Genomic DNA, 14,312 nt, shown 5'->3' on the forward strand with positions numbered 1-14,312 from the left:
CCCCCCCCCCCCATGGCGGCATAGAGTCAAGTATAGGATCTGTAAATACTTTCACATTATACATTAGTCAGGTTATAAAGACGGATTGTATCAGATGGAATGAAAAATGGTAAAGAGGACATAAAACCAAATGAGAAGGAAAAAGATCAGGTATTTTGCTTCCACCTGGATATAAACTCAGTTCTTTCTAGTTCTTTCTCTGGATACACATATTTCTCTCCATCATGAGTCTTTTGGGATAGACTTATATCACTGCATTGCTGAGAAGAGTCCAGTCTATCAAAGTTGGTCATCACACATACGTTGTGTCTGTAATTATGTACAAATTTCTCCTGGTTCTACTCTTCTCACTCAGCATCAGTTCTTTTAAGCCTCTCCAGGTAAATATGAAGACCATCTGCTCCTCATTTCTTATAGCACAATAGTATTCCATAACATGCATATACCACAACTTGTTCAGCCATTCCCCAGTTCATGGGCACCCCCTTAATTTCCAATTCTTTGCCACCACAAAAAGAGCTCCTATAAACATTTTTGTACATATGGGTCTTCCTCCCACTTCTGTGATCTCTTTGGGATATAACCCTAGGAGTGGTATTGCTGGGTCAAAGGATATGAAAGTGTTTATAGCCCTATGGGCATAATTCCAGATTGCTCTCCAGAAAGGCTGGATCAGGTCACAACTCCACCAGCAATGCATTAGTGTTCCAATTTGCCCACATACTCTCCAGTATTTGTCATTTTCCTGTTTTGTCATCTTAGACAATCTGACTGGTGAGATGTGGTACCTCAAAGTTGTTTTGATTTGCATTTCTCTAATCAATAGTGATTTAGAGCTTTTCTTCATGTGCTTATACATATCTTTAATTTCTTTCTCTGAAAATTGCCTGCTCATATCCTTTGACCATTTATCAATTGGGGAATGACTTGTATTCTTATAAAGTTGACTCAATTCTCTGTATATTTTAGAAATGAGTCCTTTGTCAGAGATATAGGTTGTAAAGATTCTTTCCCAATTTCCCACTCCCTCTTAATCTCAGTTACATTGGCTTTGTTTGTACAGAAGCTTTTCAATTTCATGTAGTCAAAATTATCCATTTTACATTTTATAATGTTCTCTAATTCTTGTTTAGTCATACAGTCTTTCCCTTTCCACAAGTCTGACAGGTAAAGTATTCCTTACTTTATCAACCTTACCGTATCAACCTTTATACCTAGATCATGCACCCATTTAGACTTGATTTTGGTATATGGTGTTAGATAATGGTCTATGCCCAGTTTCTGCCATACTATATTCCAGTTTTCCCAGCAGTTTTTGTCAAATAGTGAGTTCTTATCCCCAAAACCAGGGTCTTGGGGTTTATCAAACAATAGATTACTATAGTCGTTGACTTCTGAATCTCGTGTGCCTAATCTCTTCCATTGATCCACTCCTTTATTCCTCAGCCAGTACCAAGTAGTTTTGATGACTGCTGCTTTATAATACAGATTGAAATCTGGTATAGCTAGTCCACCTTGCCTAGCATTTCTTTTCATTAATTCCCTTCATATTCTGGACCGTTTATTCTTCCAAATGAATTTTGTTACTATTTTTCCTAGCTCTATAAAGTAGATTTTTGGTAAATTAATTGGTATGGCACTAAATATATAATTTAATTTAGGTAAAATTGTCATTTTTATTATATTAGCTCGACCCAGCCATGAGCAATTGGTCTTTTTCCAATTAGTTAGATCTGACTTTATTTGTGTGAAAAGTGTTTTGTAGTTGTGGTCATATAGGTCCTGGGTTTGTTTTGGCAGGTAGATTCCCAAATATTTTATAAAGTCTACAGTAACTTTAAATGGGATTTCTCTTTCTATCTCTTGCTATTGAATTTCATTGGAAATATATAGGAATGCCGAAGATTTATGTGGGTTTATTTTATATCCTGCAACTTTGCCAAATTTATTTATTGTCTCAAGTAGTTTTTACTTGATTCTCTAAATATATCATCATATCTGCAAAGAGTGATAGCTTGGTCTCTTCTTTGCCTAATTTGATTCCTTTTTCTTCTCTAATTGCTACAGCTAACATTTCTAGTACCAGATTGAATAAGAGGGGTGGACACCCTTGTTTCACCCCTGATCTTATGGGAAATGCTTCTAGCTTCTCCCCATTACATATAATACTTGCTGATGGTTTTAAATAAATGCTACCTATTATTTTAAGGAAGGATCCATTTATTCCTATACTTTCTAATGTTTTTAATAGGAATGGATGTTGTATTTTGTCAAAAGCCTTTTCTGCATCTATTGAGATGATCATGTGGTTTCTGCTAGTTTTATTGTTGATATGATCAATTATTCTGTTGGTTTTCCTGATATTAAACCATCCTTGCATTCCTGGAATAAATCCTACTTGATTAAGTTGTATTATTCTTGAGATAATTTGCTGTTGTCTTTTTGCTAGTATTTTATTTATAATTTTTGCATCTATATTCATGAGGGAGATTGGTCTATAATTATCTTTCTCTGTTTTATCTCTTCCTGATTTAGGTATCAGTACCATATTTGTGTCATAAAAAGAATTTGCTAGGGCTTTTTCTTCTAATTTTCCCAAATAGTTTGTAGAGTATTGGAATCAATTGTTCTTCAAATGTTTGATAGAATTCACTAGTAAATCTGCCTGTCCCTGGAGATTTTTTCCTAGGGAGTTGACTGATGGCTCGTTCAATTTCTTTTTCTGATATGGGGTTATTTAAGTAATATGCTTCCTCTTCAGTTAATCTGGGCAACTTGTATTTTTGTAAATATTCATCCATTTCCCTAACATTGTCAGATTTGTGTGCATACAATTGGGAAAAATAATTTCTAATTATTGTTTTGATTTCCTCTTCATTGGCGGTAGATTCACCCTTTTCATTTTTGATACTCATAATTTGGTTTTCTTCTTTTTTTTATCATATTGAATATTAATTGTCTATCCATTTTATTGATTTTTTTATAAAACAAGCTCTTCATTTTATTTATTATTTCAATAGTTTTCTTAATTTCAATTTTATTAATCTCTCTTTGGTTTTCAATATTTCTAATTTAGTATTTAATTGGGGATTTTGAATTTGTTCTTTTTCTAGGTTTTTCTATTGCATGCCCAATTCGTTGACCTACCTTTTCTCTAATTTTATCATGTATGCACTCAGGGTTATAAAACTTCCCCTAAAAACTGCCTTTAATGCATTCCACAGATTTTGGTATGTTGTCTCATTATTATCATTCTCTTGAATGAAATTACTGATTGTTTCTGTAATTTCTTGTTTGACGCACTCATTCTTTAGGGTTAAATTGTTTAATTTCCAATTAGTTTTTAGTTTGTCTTTCCATGGCCCTTTTTTGCATATAATTTTTATTGCATCATGATCTGAGAAGGATGCATTTAATATTTGTGCCTTACTGCATAGAATTGTGAGGTTTTTATGCCCTAGAATGTGTTCAATTTTTGAGTATATGCCATGAACCACGAGAAGAAAGTATATTCCTTTTTATCCCCATTCAGTTTTCTCCAGAGATCTATCATACCTATCCTCTCTAAAATCCTTTTCACCTCCTTAACTTCTTTCTTGTTTATTTTGAGGTTAGATTTATCAAGTTCAGAGAGGGTGAGATTAAGGTCTCCCACTAGTATAGTTTTGCTATCTATTTCTTCCTCTAATTCCTTTACCTTCTCCTCTAGGAATTTGGATGCTATACCACTTGGTGCATATATGTTAATTAGTGATATTGCTTCATTCTCAATGGTGCCTTTTAACAGGATATAGTTTTCTTTCTTATCTCTTTTAATTAGGTCAATTTTTGCTTTTGCTTTATCTGAGGTAAGGATTGCTACCCCTGCTTTTTTTACTTTAGCTGAAGCATGATATATTTTACTCCAGCCTTTTACCTTTACCCTGTATGTATCCCTCTGTTTCAGATGTGTTTCCTGTAAACAACATATTGTAGGATTATTATTTCTAATTCATTCTGCTATCCATCTCTGTGTTATGGGAGAGTTCATTCCATTCACATTTACAGTTATGATTGTTATCTGTTTCTTTCCCTCCAAACTATTTCTACCCCTGTTAATGTTCATATGTTCCCCGCCTCTTACTTCCCCCCTTAATAGTTTTCCTTTAGACCACTGCCTCCCTCAGTATTCCCTTATCAGCCCCCCTCCCTTTTCTTCCCCTTTCCCCTTACTTCTTCCCTCCTTACTAACTACTCCTCCCCCCTTTCATAGCCCTTTCCCCCTCCTACTGCCTGTAGGATATTTTTATACTTAATGAAGTATTTATTTCTTCTTCGCAGCAAAAGTGACAGGAACAAATCTCATGCAAAGCTCCTCTCCCTCCCCTCTTTCCCTCTGAAATGATACTTTATGCGTTTCTTCTCCATAGAGTCCTATGCTTAACTGGTTGTTATTCCCTCCTTGCACCAGAACCAATGAGGGAAAAGCTCATATGATTCCCATCTCCCTCCCTTCTTTTCCTCTGCTATACTGTTTTTATGCCTCTTTGTGTGGCATAATTTACTCTTTTCCACTTCATTCATTCCCTTTCTTCCATTGCAGTCCCTTTGTAGCCATTAATAAGATTTTTTTTTATCGTTATTTTGTGTATTTTATACTCATACCCTCTACTTGTCTATAACCAGTTTACTCTTATGAAATAGCAGGGTGTGTGTGTGTGTGTGTGTGTGTGTGTGTTTTTCTTTGTTTACCTTTCTATGTCACTCTTGCATCTCATAATTGGAGGTTGAATTTTCCATTGAGTTCTGGCTTTTTTATCAAGAAGGTCTGGAACTCTGTTATATCGTTGAATGACCATCTCTTTGCCTGGAAGAATATGCTCAGTCTCTCTGGGTTTGTGATCCTTGGATGTAACCTGAGCTCTTTTGCCTTCTGGAAAATTGTATTCCACTGCCTCCTTTCTTTTAGTATAGAGGCTGCCAAATCCTGTGCGATACTCACTGTTGACCCTCGATATTTGAATTGTTTCTTTCTGGCCGCTTGAAGTATTTTCTCTTTTATCTGGTAGTTCTGGAGTTTGGCCACAACATTTCGAGGACTTTTCAGTTTGGGATCTCTTTCAGCAGGTGTGTGGTGGAGTCTCTCGATTTCTTATTTACTCTCACGTACTCCTATCTCAGGGCATTTTTCCTTAACGAGCTCTTGGAGAATGTTGTCCAGGCTCGTTTTTTCATCATGATTTTCTGGTAGGCCTATGATTCTCAGATTATCTCTCCTGGATCTGTTTTCCAGGTCAGTTATTTTTTCTTTGAGGTATTTTACCTCTTTTAATAATTTTTCATTCTTGTTATTTTGTTTGACTAATTCTTGGTTCCTCATAGAGTTATTTGTTTCAATTTCGTTGATTCTAGTTTTTAGCAAATCATTTTCCTTGGTTAATTTTTGGAGCTCCCTTCCCATATCATACACTTTTCTTTTTAGAGTGATGTTTTCTTCATTATAATGTTTTTCTAATTCTGCTATTTTGGTTTTGAGAGAATTCTTCATTTTGTCTTCTATCTCTCTCATTTGGTTTTCAAAGTTCCTTTTGATCTCATCTAGGAGAGCCTTCTGTGCTTGGGACCCATTCCCTGTTGATGTTTCAGCTGTGGGTGTGGAGTCCACATTGTCTCCCTCCGAGTTTTGTTCCTTCCTCTTGAGGATATTAGGACTCCGGAGTCTTTGTCTTTTCAGTCTGCTTTCTACCCATTTTGAGGCAGGGCCCTAGCCATAGCCTTCCTCTAGGGATCCCAGCCCTTTACTGTAGAGGTTTTTGCCCTAAGGCAAGAGTTACTATGTTTTCAGGATCAGAGGGGGCGTTTGGAGCAGGTGCGGTTCACTCTGTCACCCTGGTCTTTGGAGGTCCTGATAGGGGCTTTTTTTTTTTTTTTAAATTTCTGGGCTATGAAGTGGTAGCCCCAGGAGTATTTGCTGTCTAGGACAGGGGCTCCTGCATTTGGTTCTTACCTTGCTCTTTCCAGTCCCAACCCTTTGGTGATAGGTCTGGTAGTGGCCCTTGTGGTTGGTGGGAATACTTGCCCTCTGAGTTGATCAGACCCCTTCAGGGCCTGTCTCTGCTGGATGTGCCTTCTGGGGCCTGCCTCTGCCAGCCTTGCCTAGTTTGTGAAGTCTTATAAAAGGAAATTTTATTTTATCCTGTAGGTAATGGGAGCTACTGGAACTTCTTGATCAGTGGAATGAAATTGTTCACCTTGTTCTTTTAGGCAAATCCATTTGGTAGTTTGTGTGGAGGATGGTTTCGTGAGGGTAGAGACCGAAGGTGTTAAGACTGATTAGGGGGCCATTTTAATAATTACGGCAAAATGGGGGTGATTGTGGTAAGTATAGGGAGAAGGCGACATATGTGAGAGATATTCCAGAGATAAATTCTCCAGGACCTTGCAGCCGATTGGACGTGGAAGATGAGTGAGAGTGATAAGTAGTGAGTTGAAGTTGAGTTTTAGATTATGAATCTGGATTACTGGAAAGGTGTTGGTGCCCTTGACAAAAATGACGAAGTCAGTAGAGGTATAGGTAGCGTTGGGGAGGAAGATAATGAGTTGGGTTTCTGTGTGCTGAGGTTGAGATGCCTATGGGATATTCACATGGAATATTACACTAGACCTCAGGTAGGAGATGAGGGCTTAATAAGGACATTGAGGAGTCATGTGTGTAGAGAGTGTTTCAAGAGATGAGGTCCCAGAACAGAACTTGACGAGCCTGAGATGGAATGGTGAGATAGGTGGTAGGAAAAGCAGAAGAGAGTAATGTCATGAAAACCCAGGGAAGAGAGGAGAGCAGTGCTGCAGAAAGACGTCAAAAAAGTTAAAGACTCAAGAAAGTCTAGAAATTGAGAAATTTTTGATAATGTTGTAAGAGTGGTTTCTGCTTTGCTGTTGGGGCCAGAAGCCACAGTAAACAGCATTAACAAATGAGCAGGATATGAGAGAGTAAGAGACAATGAGTATGAAGATACCCATCCATTTATATGGTATTAATTTAATTATATTTATTTAAACTATTATTTTATTTATACCTTTTTTTTACAACCCGTTCATGTATCTATTCCCCTTGTCTTTCTTGTTCTCTACCCAAAGAACCATTCTTTATAATAAAAAATAAAAAATGAGTAAAAAAAATCAGTTGAACAAAACTAAATACATTAACCATACCCAGCAATATGTTTTGTTCTATACCTATTTACTCCAGGTCTGCAACAAAGAGTAGGTAGTTGCATATCCTTTACTTTCCATTAGTTATTATAGATTTCCTATGTGCTATATGATCCGGGTAGTCAGTAGGGGTCTATAAGATTATTTGTTTGGATGTTGTGGTATTGTTGATAAATGTATGCTAAATAATAATCTTTATTAAAAAGTATTATGGGACTAATGTCTGATCTTTTGTCATTTTCACAAGTTAGATAAATTTGTGTTCTAGGAACTTACCGCAATGACAGACTAGGCATCTGTTTCCTTATAGAATCTTTATAATGCGTAACATAGTTTAGATTAAACCTCTGGTCATATACTCTTTTATTTTGTTAGCCTTCCTTCTACTTGGTCTTCTACCCCAGTGCCTCTTCCTCTTTTTTTCATGGCAGATAGCATCCTTAGAAGGATAGTTCACTTTATTCTTGGAAACCATTCTTATTCTATTCGAATCCCACATCTGGCATTTTAACTCTATGACCATAGGTGAGAGACCTAAGTTTCCTGCACCTTGGTTGCTCCTTTAGTAAAATGGGAATTATTTGAATGATTCTTACCTTTACTTATTGGATTGTTATGGTGATCATATTATGTAATGTATATAAAGTACTTCCCATCTAAAAGTGATGTATAAATATAATTATCAATATTTAAAACAAAACTGAAGGTTTTTTTTTTTTAAACAGCTACACTTGTTTATCTGAAGCAGAGGTGTCAGTAGTACTGAACGTAGCTCTTTGGGGGCCTGAACCTGATGAAAATGTAATTGGACAATGTTTAACAAACTCATTAAAATACACTGTAACATAGAAAATGTTAAATTGTAGTTTTCTAAATCAATATGCAACAGGCAAGGGATGGATTTCTTTTTCTTTGGTACTAGTACTCTAAAGCCAGCAAACGCTGATGTGTCCTTTATACTGGCATGCTCTGATGCTAGTATCTGATGACTTGATACTTTATTTTCATTTCTCTAGCAAGCAGACTAAATTTCTTTCCTGAAATGGCACTTCTGATTTATATTACCTTATTATCATGTCAGAATTAAAGAATTGTGCCTGAAGCTGTTGAGCCTGATAGTTTTGCTTTGTAGCATCAGGAAGAATTATTCTGGGGGAATAAAGAGAAAAAAAAGGATAGAATCATCAAGAAATTGCTGAATTGTCAGATTAAAAAAAACCCATAACAATTATAGCAGTGAATTAAAAATGAGGTGTCCAAATTATTAAAGCTGGTTTTTAAATAACTCATGTGGTCTCCACTGATTATCTGGAAGATTTATAATCCTTCCTACTAGAATCCATTTGCACTTTATTTAAAAAAAAAAACATTACAGTTACTTTTACTACATCTGAAAGCTTCTATTGTATCATAAATGAATTAAAAAATAAACAGCTGATTGCCAAAGACAGTGACTTATTTTGGTTCTCATTTTCCTTGTCCTTTCCCCAACATTTCAGGAACAGCAAAAGAAGCTTTCATTACATACTTATTATGTACCAGGCACTGTGCTGTTTGTGGGAGAAGCAGAGAGAGATGTAAATCCCAGAATTTGAGGGTTGGAAGGGATCTCAGTTGCTAGATACCCCAACCCATATCCTAAAGAAATGCCCACTGTAGCATCGCTGCCAAATGATCATTCAGCCTCTCTCTCTGTCTCTTGAAGTATCATTTCCATTTGTAGATCATGTAATTTTTAAGAAGTTTCTCCTGAAGCCAAACCTAATGTTGCCTCTTTGCAACTTCCTCCTGTGGTCCTGGTTTTGCCATTTGGTGCCAGACAGAATTAGTCTGATCTCATTTCCACATATTTGAAAACAACTATTATGTTCTTCACCCTCCCAAGAGTCTTTTCTTTTCCAGGCTAACCAATAACGATAATAATGTTAATAATTATTTAGTATTATATAATGCTTTACAAATATCTCATGTTAATGAAACAGATGTTGAAAACACAAGGCCAAGGACACATCCCTATGGTACTCTCCTAGAAACCTCTTGTCATGTCAGCATTGAACAAGTAATATGTACTATTGGAGTTTGTCTAGTCATCCAGTTATGAATATATCCAAGTAGATTATTGAGTCTATATTGCTCAGTCTTCTCCAAAGGAATGGCATAAGAAATATTATTGAATTCTTTGCTAAAATCAAAGTAACGTTTGTCTGTGGCATTTACTTGTTCTGCCAACTAAATACTTGTCAGAAAATGGAATATGGACAGTTTGATGTGACTTACTCTTAATGTAGCCAGAAAATCACAATTTCTTTATTAATGATTCCTTGTGGAATTTTCCTAGGAATCAAAATCAAGATTACCAACTTATAGTTTATATACTCTGTCCTTTGCCTTTTTCTGAAAATTGAGTAATTTTTTTTTCTTTTCTCCAACTTTATAGCATCTCTTGCTTTATATGGTCTTTCATTTGTTAATGACCATAGCTTAGCAGTCACATCTGCCAATTCTTTCTGTATCTGAGGAGGTACTTCATATGGGCCAGGTGACTTGAATTCATCAAGGGCAAATAGCTGTTTTCCTAGATCTTTTTACTAGTCATGGGTATTGGTTTTCTGTTAGACACTTTTCCCTGTTGTTTACAGAACGATGATCATTGCCTTAGCATTGAAAGTAGAAGCCAAATAGGAATTTAGTAGCTCCACCTTCTTTTTGTTGTTAGTTATTAGGGTAGAGTCCAAGCAAAGACTTAGATCTTCTTTGAAATTCCATTTTCTTCTACTATATCTAAGAAAACACCAATTGTTTTTAATTTTCTTTGACAGCCTTAATTTTTTCTGAGCCTTAGCATTCCTAAAACTATTTTTATATTGCCATGCCATGTCCTTATATTCATCCTCACTTACCTGCCCTTCCATATTTTGCACATTTTTAAAAATTAAATTTTATTATTTTTCTGTGAATAAATATCTGCCTTTTCTCTCCTTTTTCTACTCCCTCTTTTCCATAGAGAAAGAAAAATAAAACTTGTCCTTCCCCCAACCTTTTAGGAACAGCAATATTTTAAGTGTCTAATATAGCAATATATTGTGTCTAATATATACCAGCAATTCTTTTTTTTTTTTTTTTATTAATTTGTTTGTTTCCTTTTAGTTTACAGGATTTAATTCCACAGTTCCTTGAGTTTCACATTTTGTCCCCCTCCTTCCCTTCCCCCCCACCATGGCGGCTTATAGTCAAGTATAGGATCTGTAAATACTTTCACATTATACATTAGTCAGGTTATAAGGGTGGATTTTACTAGCTGGAATGAAAAATGGTAAAGAGGACAAAAACCAAATAAGAGAAGGAAAAAGATCAGGTATTTTGCTTCCACCTGGATATAAACTTAGTTCTTTCTAGTTCTTTCTCTGGATGCACATATTTCTCTCCATCATGCATCTTCTGGGATTGACTTATATCCCTGCATTGCTGAGAAGAGTCCAGTTTATCAAAGTTGGTCATTACACATACATTGTGTCTGTAATTGTGTACAAATTTCTGCTGGTTCTACTCTTCTCACTCAGCATCAGTTCTTTTAAGCCTCTCCAGGTAAATATGAAGACCGTCTGCTCCTTGTTTCTTATAGCACAACAGTATTCCATAACATGCATATACCACAACTTGTTCAGCCATTCCCCAATTGATGGGCACCCCCTTAATTTCCAATTCTTTGCTACCAGCAATTCTATAGTATAGCAAAGCAAAACAGATTTCCTCATTGGACATGTCCAAAAATATGTCTTATTTGGTGCTCTATCCATCACTTCTCTCTCAGGAGGTGGGCAACATATTTTATTCTGAATTTCCTGGAATTGTGGTTAGTTATTTTGATGGTCTGAGCTCTTAGGTCTTTCAAAGTTGTTTTTCTTTATGATATTGCTATTATTGTAAACTTTGTTTCCCAATTCATCCCGCATCAATTCTTGCAAGTCTTCCCAGGTTTCTTTGAAACGATCCCCTTAATTTATTTTAATACACTATTATTCATTCACATTTATGTACCAAAACTTTGTTCAGCTAGTCCCCAATTAACTGGGATCCCCTCACTGCCCGATTCTCTGCTGCAGTCTAAAAGAGATATTATAGATTAGAGTTAACTGCAGTTTGTGTTGCTTAGAACTGATTCCTCCCCTAATCAGCCTTCCCTCTTACTCTTTCCTCTCCCTTCTTCCTTTTCTCTTCTGCTTCTCCTTTTTAGTTAAATATATTTTTTGTTCTCAGCTGTGTATGGGAATTCTTGCCTCCTTTGACCAATTTAGATAAGAGTAGGTTTGTACCTGCACACCCTGATTATGTGAGATCATTTTCTTTAGTCTTTCATTCTTCCCCACCAAGTGTGTTCTTGTTCTCTTCCTTTTCCATTATCCTTTTAAGATCATTACAATGTAACAGAATCACTCCTGGGCCCTCTTTTCCAATTTGACTCCCTCTATGACCCCTGATGAAGAATAGGTTCAGAGGACCACATGTATCATATTAAGATGTAAAGAATTTATCCTTGTCTAAACTCTTGATTGTTTTCTCATGTTTACCTTTTTATGTTCCTTTTGAATCCTGTTTTTGCATTTGAAAGTTTCTATGCAGTTCTTGTGTTTCCATCATGTTGAAAGACCTGTTATTTTATTAAAGTTCCAGTTCCCCATTTTTTGCTCAGTTTTTCTGGGTACGTTATTCTTAACCTTTCTTGCTACTGTAAGCCATTGCTTTCTGGGCCATCAGTTTCCATGCCTTCTGCTTCTTTATAGCTGTGGCTGCTGAATCATACGTGACCCTCACATCCTTCATTCATTCTATCAGTTGTTCAGTAAGCATTTATTAAGTGCCTGGTACTGCTGAGGATAGTCCCTACAAGCTTTAAGCTTGTATTTAAATGAAGGGACAAGTAATGTCATATGTAGTATATGTAGCATTTCTTAAGTATTCATTCTACATTTATAGATGCATAGTGTATATACAGCCAGGTCATATTCATATATGTATATGTGTGTATGTAAACACACACATATACATTAATGTATTTGTATATGATTTTCCCTTAGCTTAACTTTCTAGCCCTTTCTCTAGGCTTTTGGCTTGAGTCTAGGGGTGGGGAACTTGTTGCCTTGAGGTCACATGTGGCCCTTTGACTGAATCCAAACTTTACAGAACAAATCCCCTCAATAAAATTTTGAACTCATTCAAAAGGTTGCATCCTAGGATCTAGAAGGCCATATGTGGCTTGTAGGCTGCAGGTTTCCCACCCTTGATAGACTAAAGGAACTGCTGCATGTTAGGGGTCACCACCTTAATCATCCGTCTGGGGGAAATGCTATTGCTTGTGACCATTGAGAAGACTGTGGGGCAAGGGTTTAGTATGATAGCATTTTATGCCTAGAGGTAGAAGGGACCTTAGGCATCATCTAGTCCCATTCTTTTTACAGATTAGGAAATTGAGGGACAGTTAGGTGGTGCAGTGAATAGAGCACCGGCCCTGGAGTCAGGAGGATCTGAGTTCAAATGCGCCTTTAGACACTTAACACTTACTAAGCTGTGTGGCCTTAGGAAAGTCACTTAACCCCAATTTCCCTGCCTTCCCCCCTCCAAAAAAGACCAAAAAACCCCCCAGCAGATTAGGAAATTGATATTAAATGAAATTACTTGCCCAAGATCACACAGGTGATAATTAGTAGAGATAAGCTTAGAATTCAAGTTCTTTGATTCTAAATCCAGCACTGTTTCTTGTACCATGTTTTATGGCAAATAGTGTTTAAGCTTGAATTTTCTGTTTAAGGGAAAAATGGAATTTTCTTCAATGGTATATATAGTAGGTGACTTGCAGTGTTTGCAAGCATTATTTGCCTTTTGGTTTTTGGTCTAACTCTGACCTTAAAGGTGAGAGATGACAGTTACAGTAAGTATCTTCTTATCTCTTTGTGATACTGATTTTTTTGGCTTAAATTATTGTTCTTTGGTGAATAGCTCTGAAACTCCTCTCCTCTGATGGGTCCAAGAACACCCCAACCTCATCCTTGCTGTTGGTGATGCCACTACTGCAGATTTTGTCATCTACAGCCTTGGAGGATTGCATCTCAGCAGAAGATGTTGGCCCCTCCAGGCAAGAGCTGGCTGTAACCCTCTTGGAAATGGTGCAACAAGAGGGCTCCAAAGAACAAAAACAGTTGGTAATGCATGAACTTTTGCTTCTCTTACACAAAGAACAGCTGTGGGATTAGTAACTTGGCAGGCAGAGATTCCATTTCTTAGGAGCAGTCAGTTCAGGTTTTAAACCAAACTGGAAGGCAGCTTGGTTGAGGGCAGGGGCCTGGAAATGTCAAGTCTTCATGTCTCGTTCTTTACTTTCCTCCCCAGTACACCAGTCCCTTCCTGTGTGCTATCTCTCTTCACAGCTGCATCTGTCTGAACAATAACTGCAGTACTCTTTGCAGCTGCTCCCTTTTCTTAGGTTCATGCTTTGTTATCCTCTCTTTTTACCATGTTGCTGATCACCGGTTTAGTGTTTTGAGCTCTTATTCAAGGTCTGTGCCCAGCTTACCAGTCTTTCCCCTCCCTCCCACCCTCCATTTTTGTCCTTTAGCCTTTTCCATTAGTGAAATGTAGCTTCACCTCCCAGCTTCCTCTCTTAGAGGGACAGAGTGAGGATTAAATGAGATAATGTAGGTAAAGTATGTTAAAGCTTTTTGGAGAGAGGCTACTACACAATACAAATACAAGGCCTTATCACTGTCCTTGTGTGTTTTGTGAAGGCAGATGTGCCTTTAATCACAGATGCTTAAAGGTACTAGAGGGATAAAGTCATTTATTATTCCTTGTTCCAGCATGCAGTGGAAATTAGTCAGCCAATAGAGAGAAATTGAATACATAGTTTGGCTTCCTAAATCCTAATAGAATAAATCTTTAGAATTTGTAATACATAGTTTATTCGTAATGTGAGAGAAAGGGAAACAGAAAATGGGGGAAAACCATCTTTTGGCTTCAGTAGAAATGTGAGGAGAAAATAGAAAATATAATCAAGAAAACAACCTGATCTTCAGCTTAAAGTCTCAGTCTGTCTCTCCGTGTCTCCGTCTCTCCATCTCTCAGTCTCT

The 14,312-nt window shown here is 36.7% G+C and overlaps 1 protein-coding gene across 7 annotated transcripts in view; it reads left to right on the forward strand.

Moving 5' to 3' along the window:
- FOCAD (focadhesin) overlaps window positions 1-14,312 on the forward strand; it is a 504,358-nt gene that overhangs the window by 242,639 nt on the left and 247,407 nt on the right. For all 7 annotated transcript variants that reach the window (XM_069088078.1, XM_069088080.1, XM_069088077.1 and 4 more), the window contains one exon: window positions 13,186-13,388. In XM_069088078.1, the coding sequence (XP_068944179.1) occupies window positions 13,186-13,388 (203 nt within the window). The remainder of the gene's footprint in view (window positions 1-13,185; window positions 13,389-14,312) is intronic.

This window comes from Petaurus breviceps, unplaced genomic scaffold (assembly GCF_028583685.1).
Source record: "Petaurus breviceps papuanus isolate PSGF00001 unplaced genomic scaffold, PetGlider_PUasm1.0 184, whole genome shotgun sequence".
Taxonomy (NCBI): domain Eukaryota; kingdom Metazoa; phylum Chordata; class Mammalia; order Diprotodontia; family Petauridae; genus Petaurus; species Petaurus breviceps.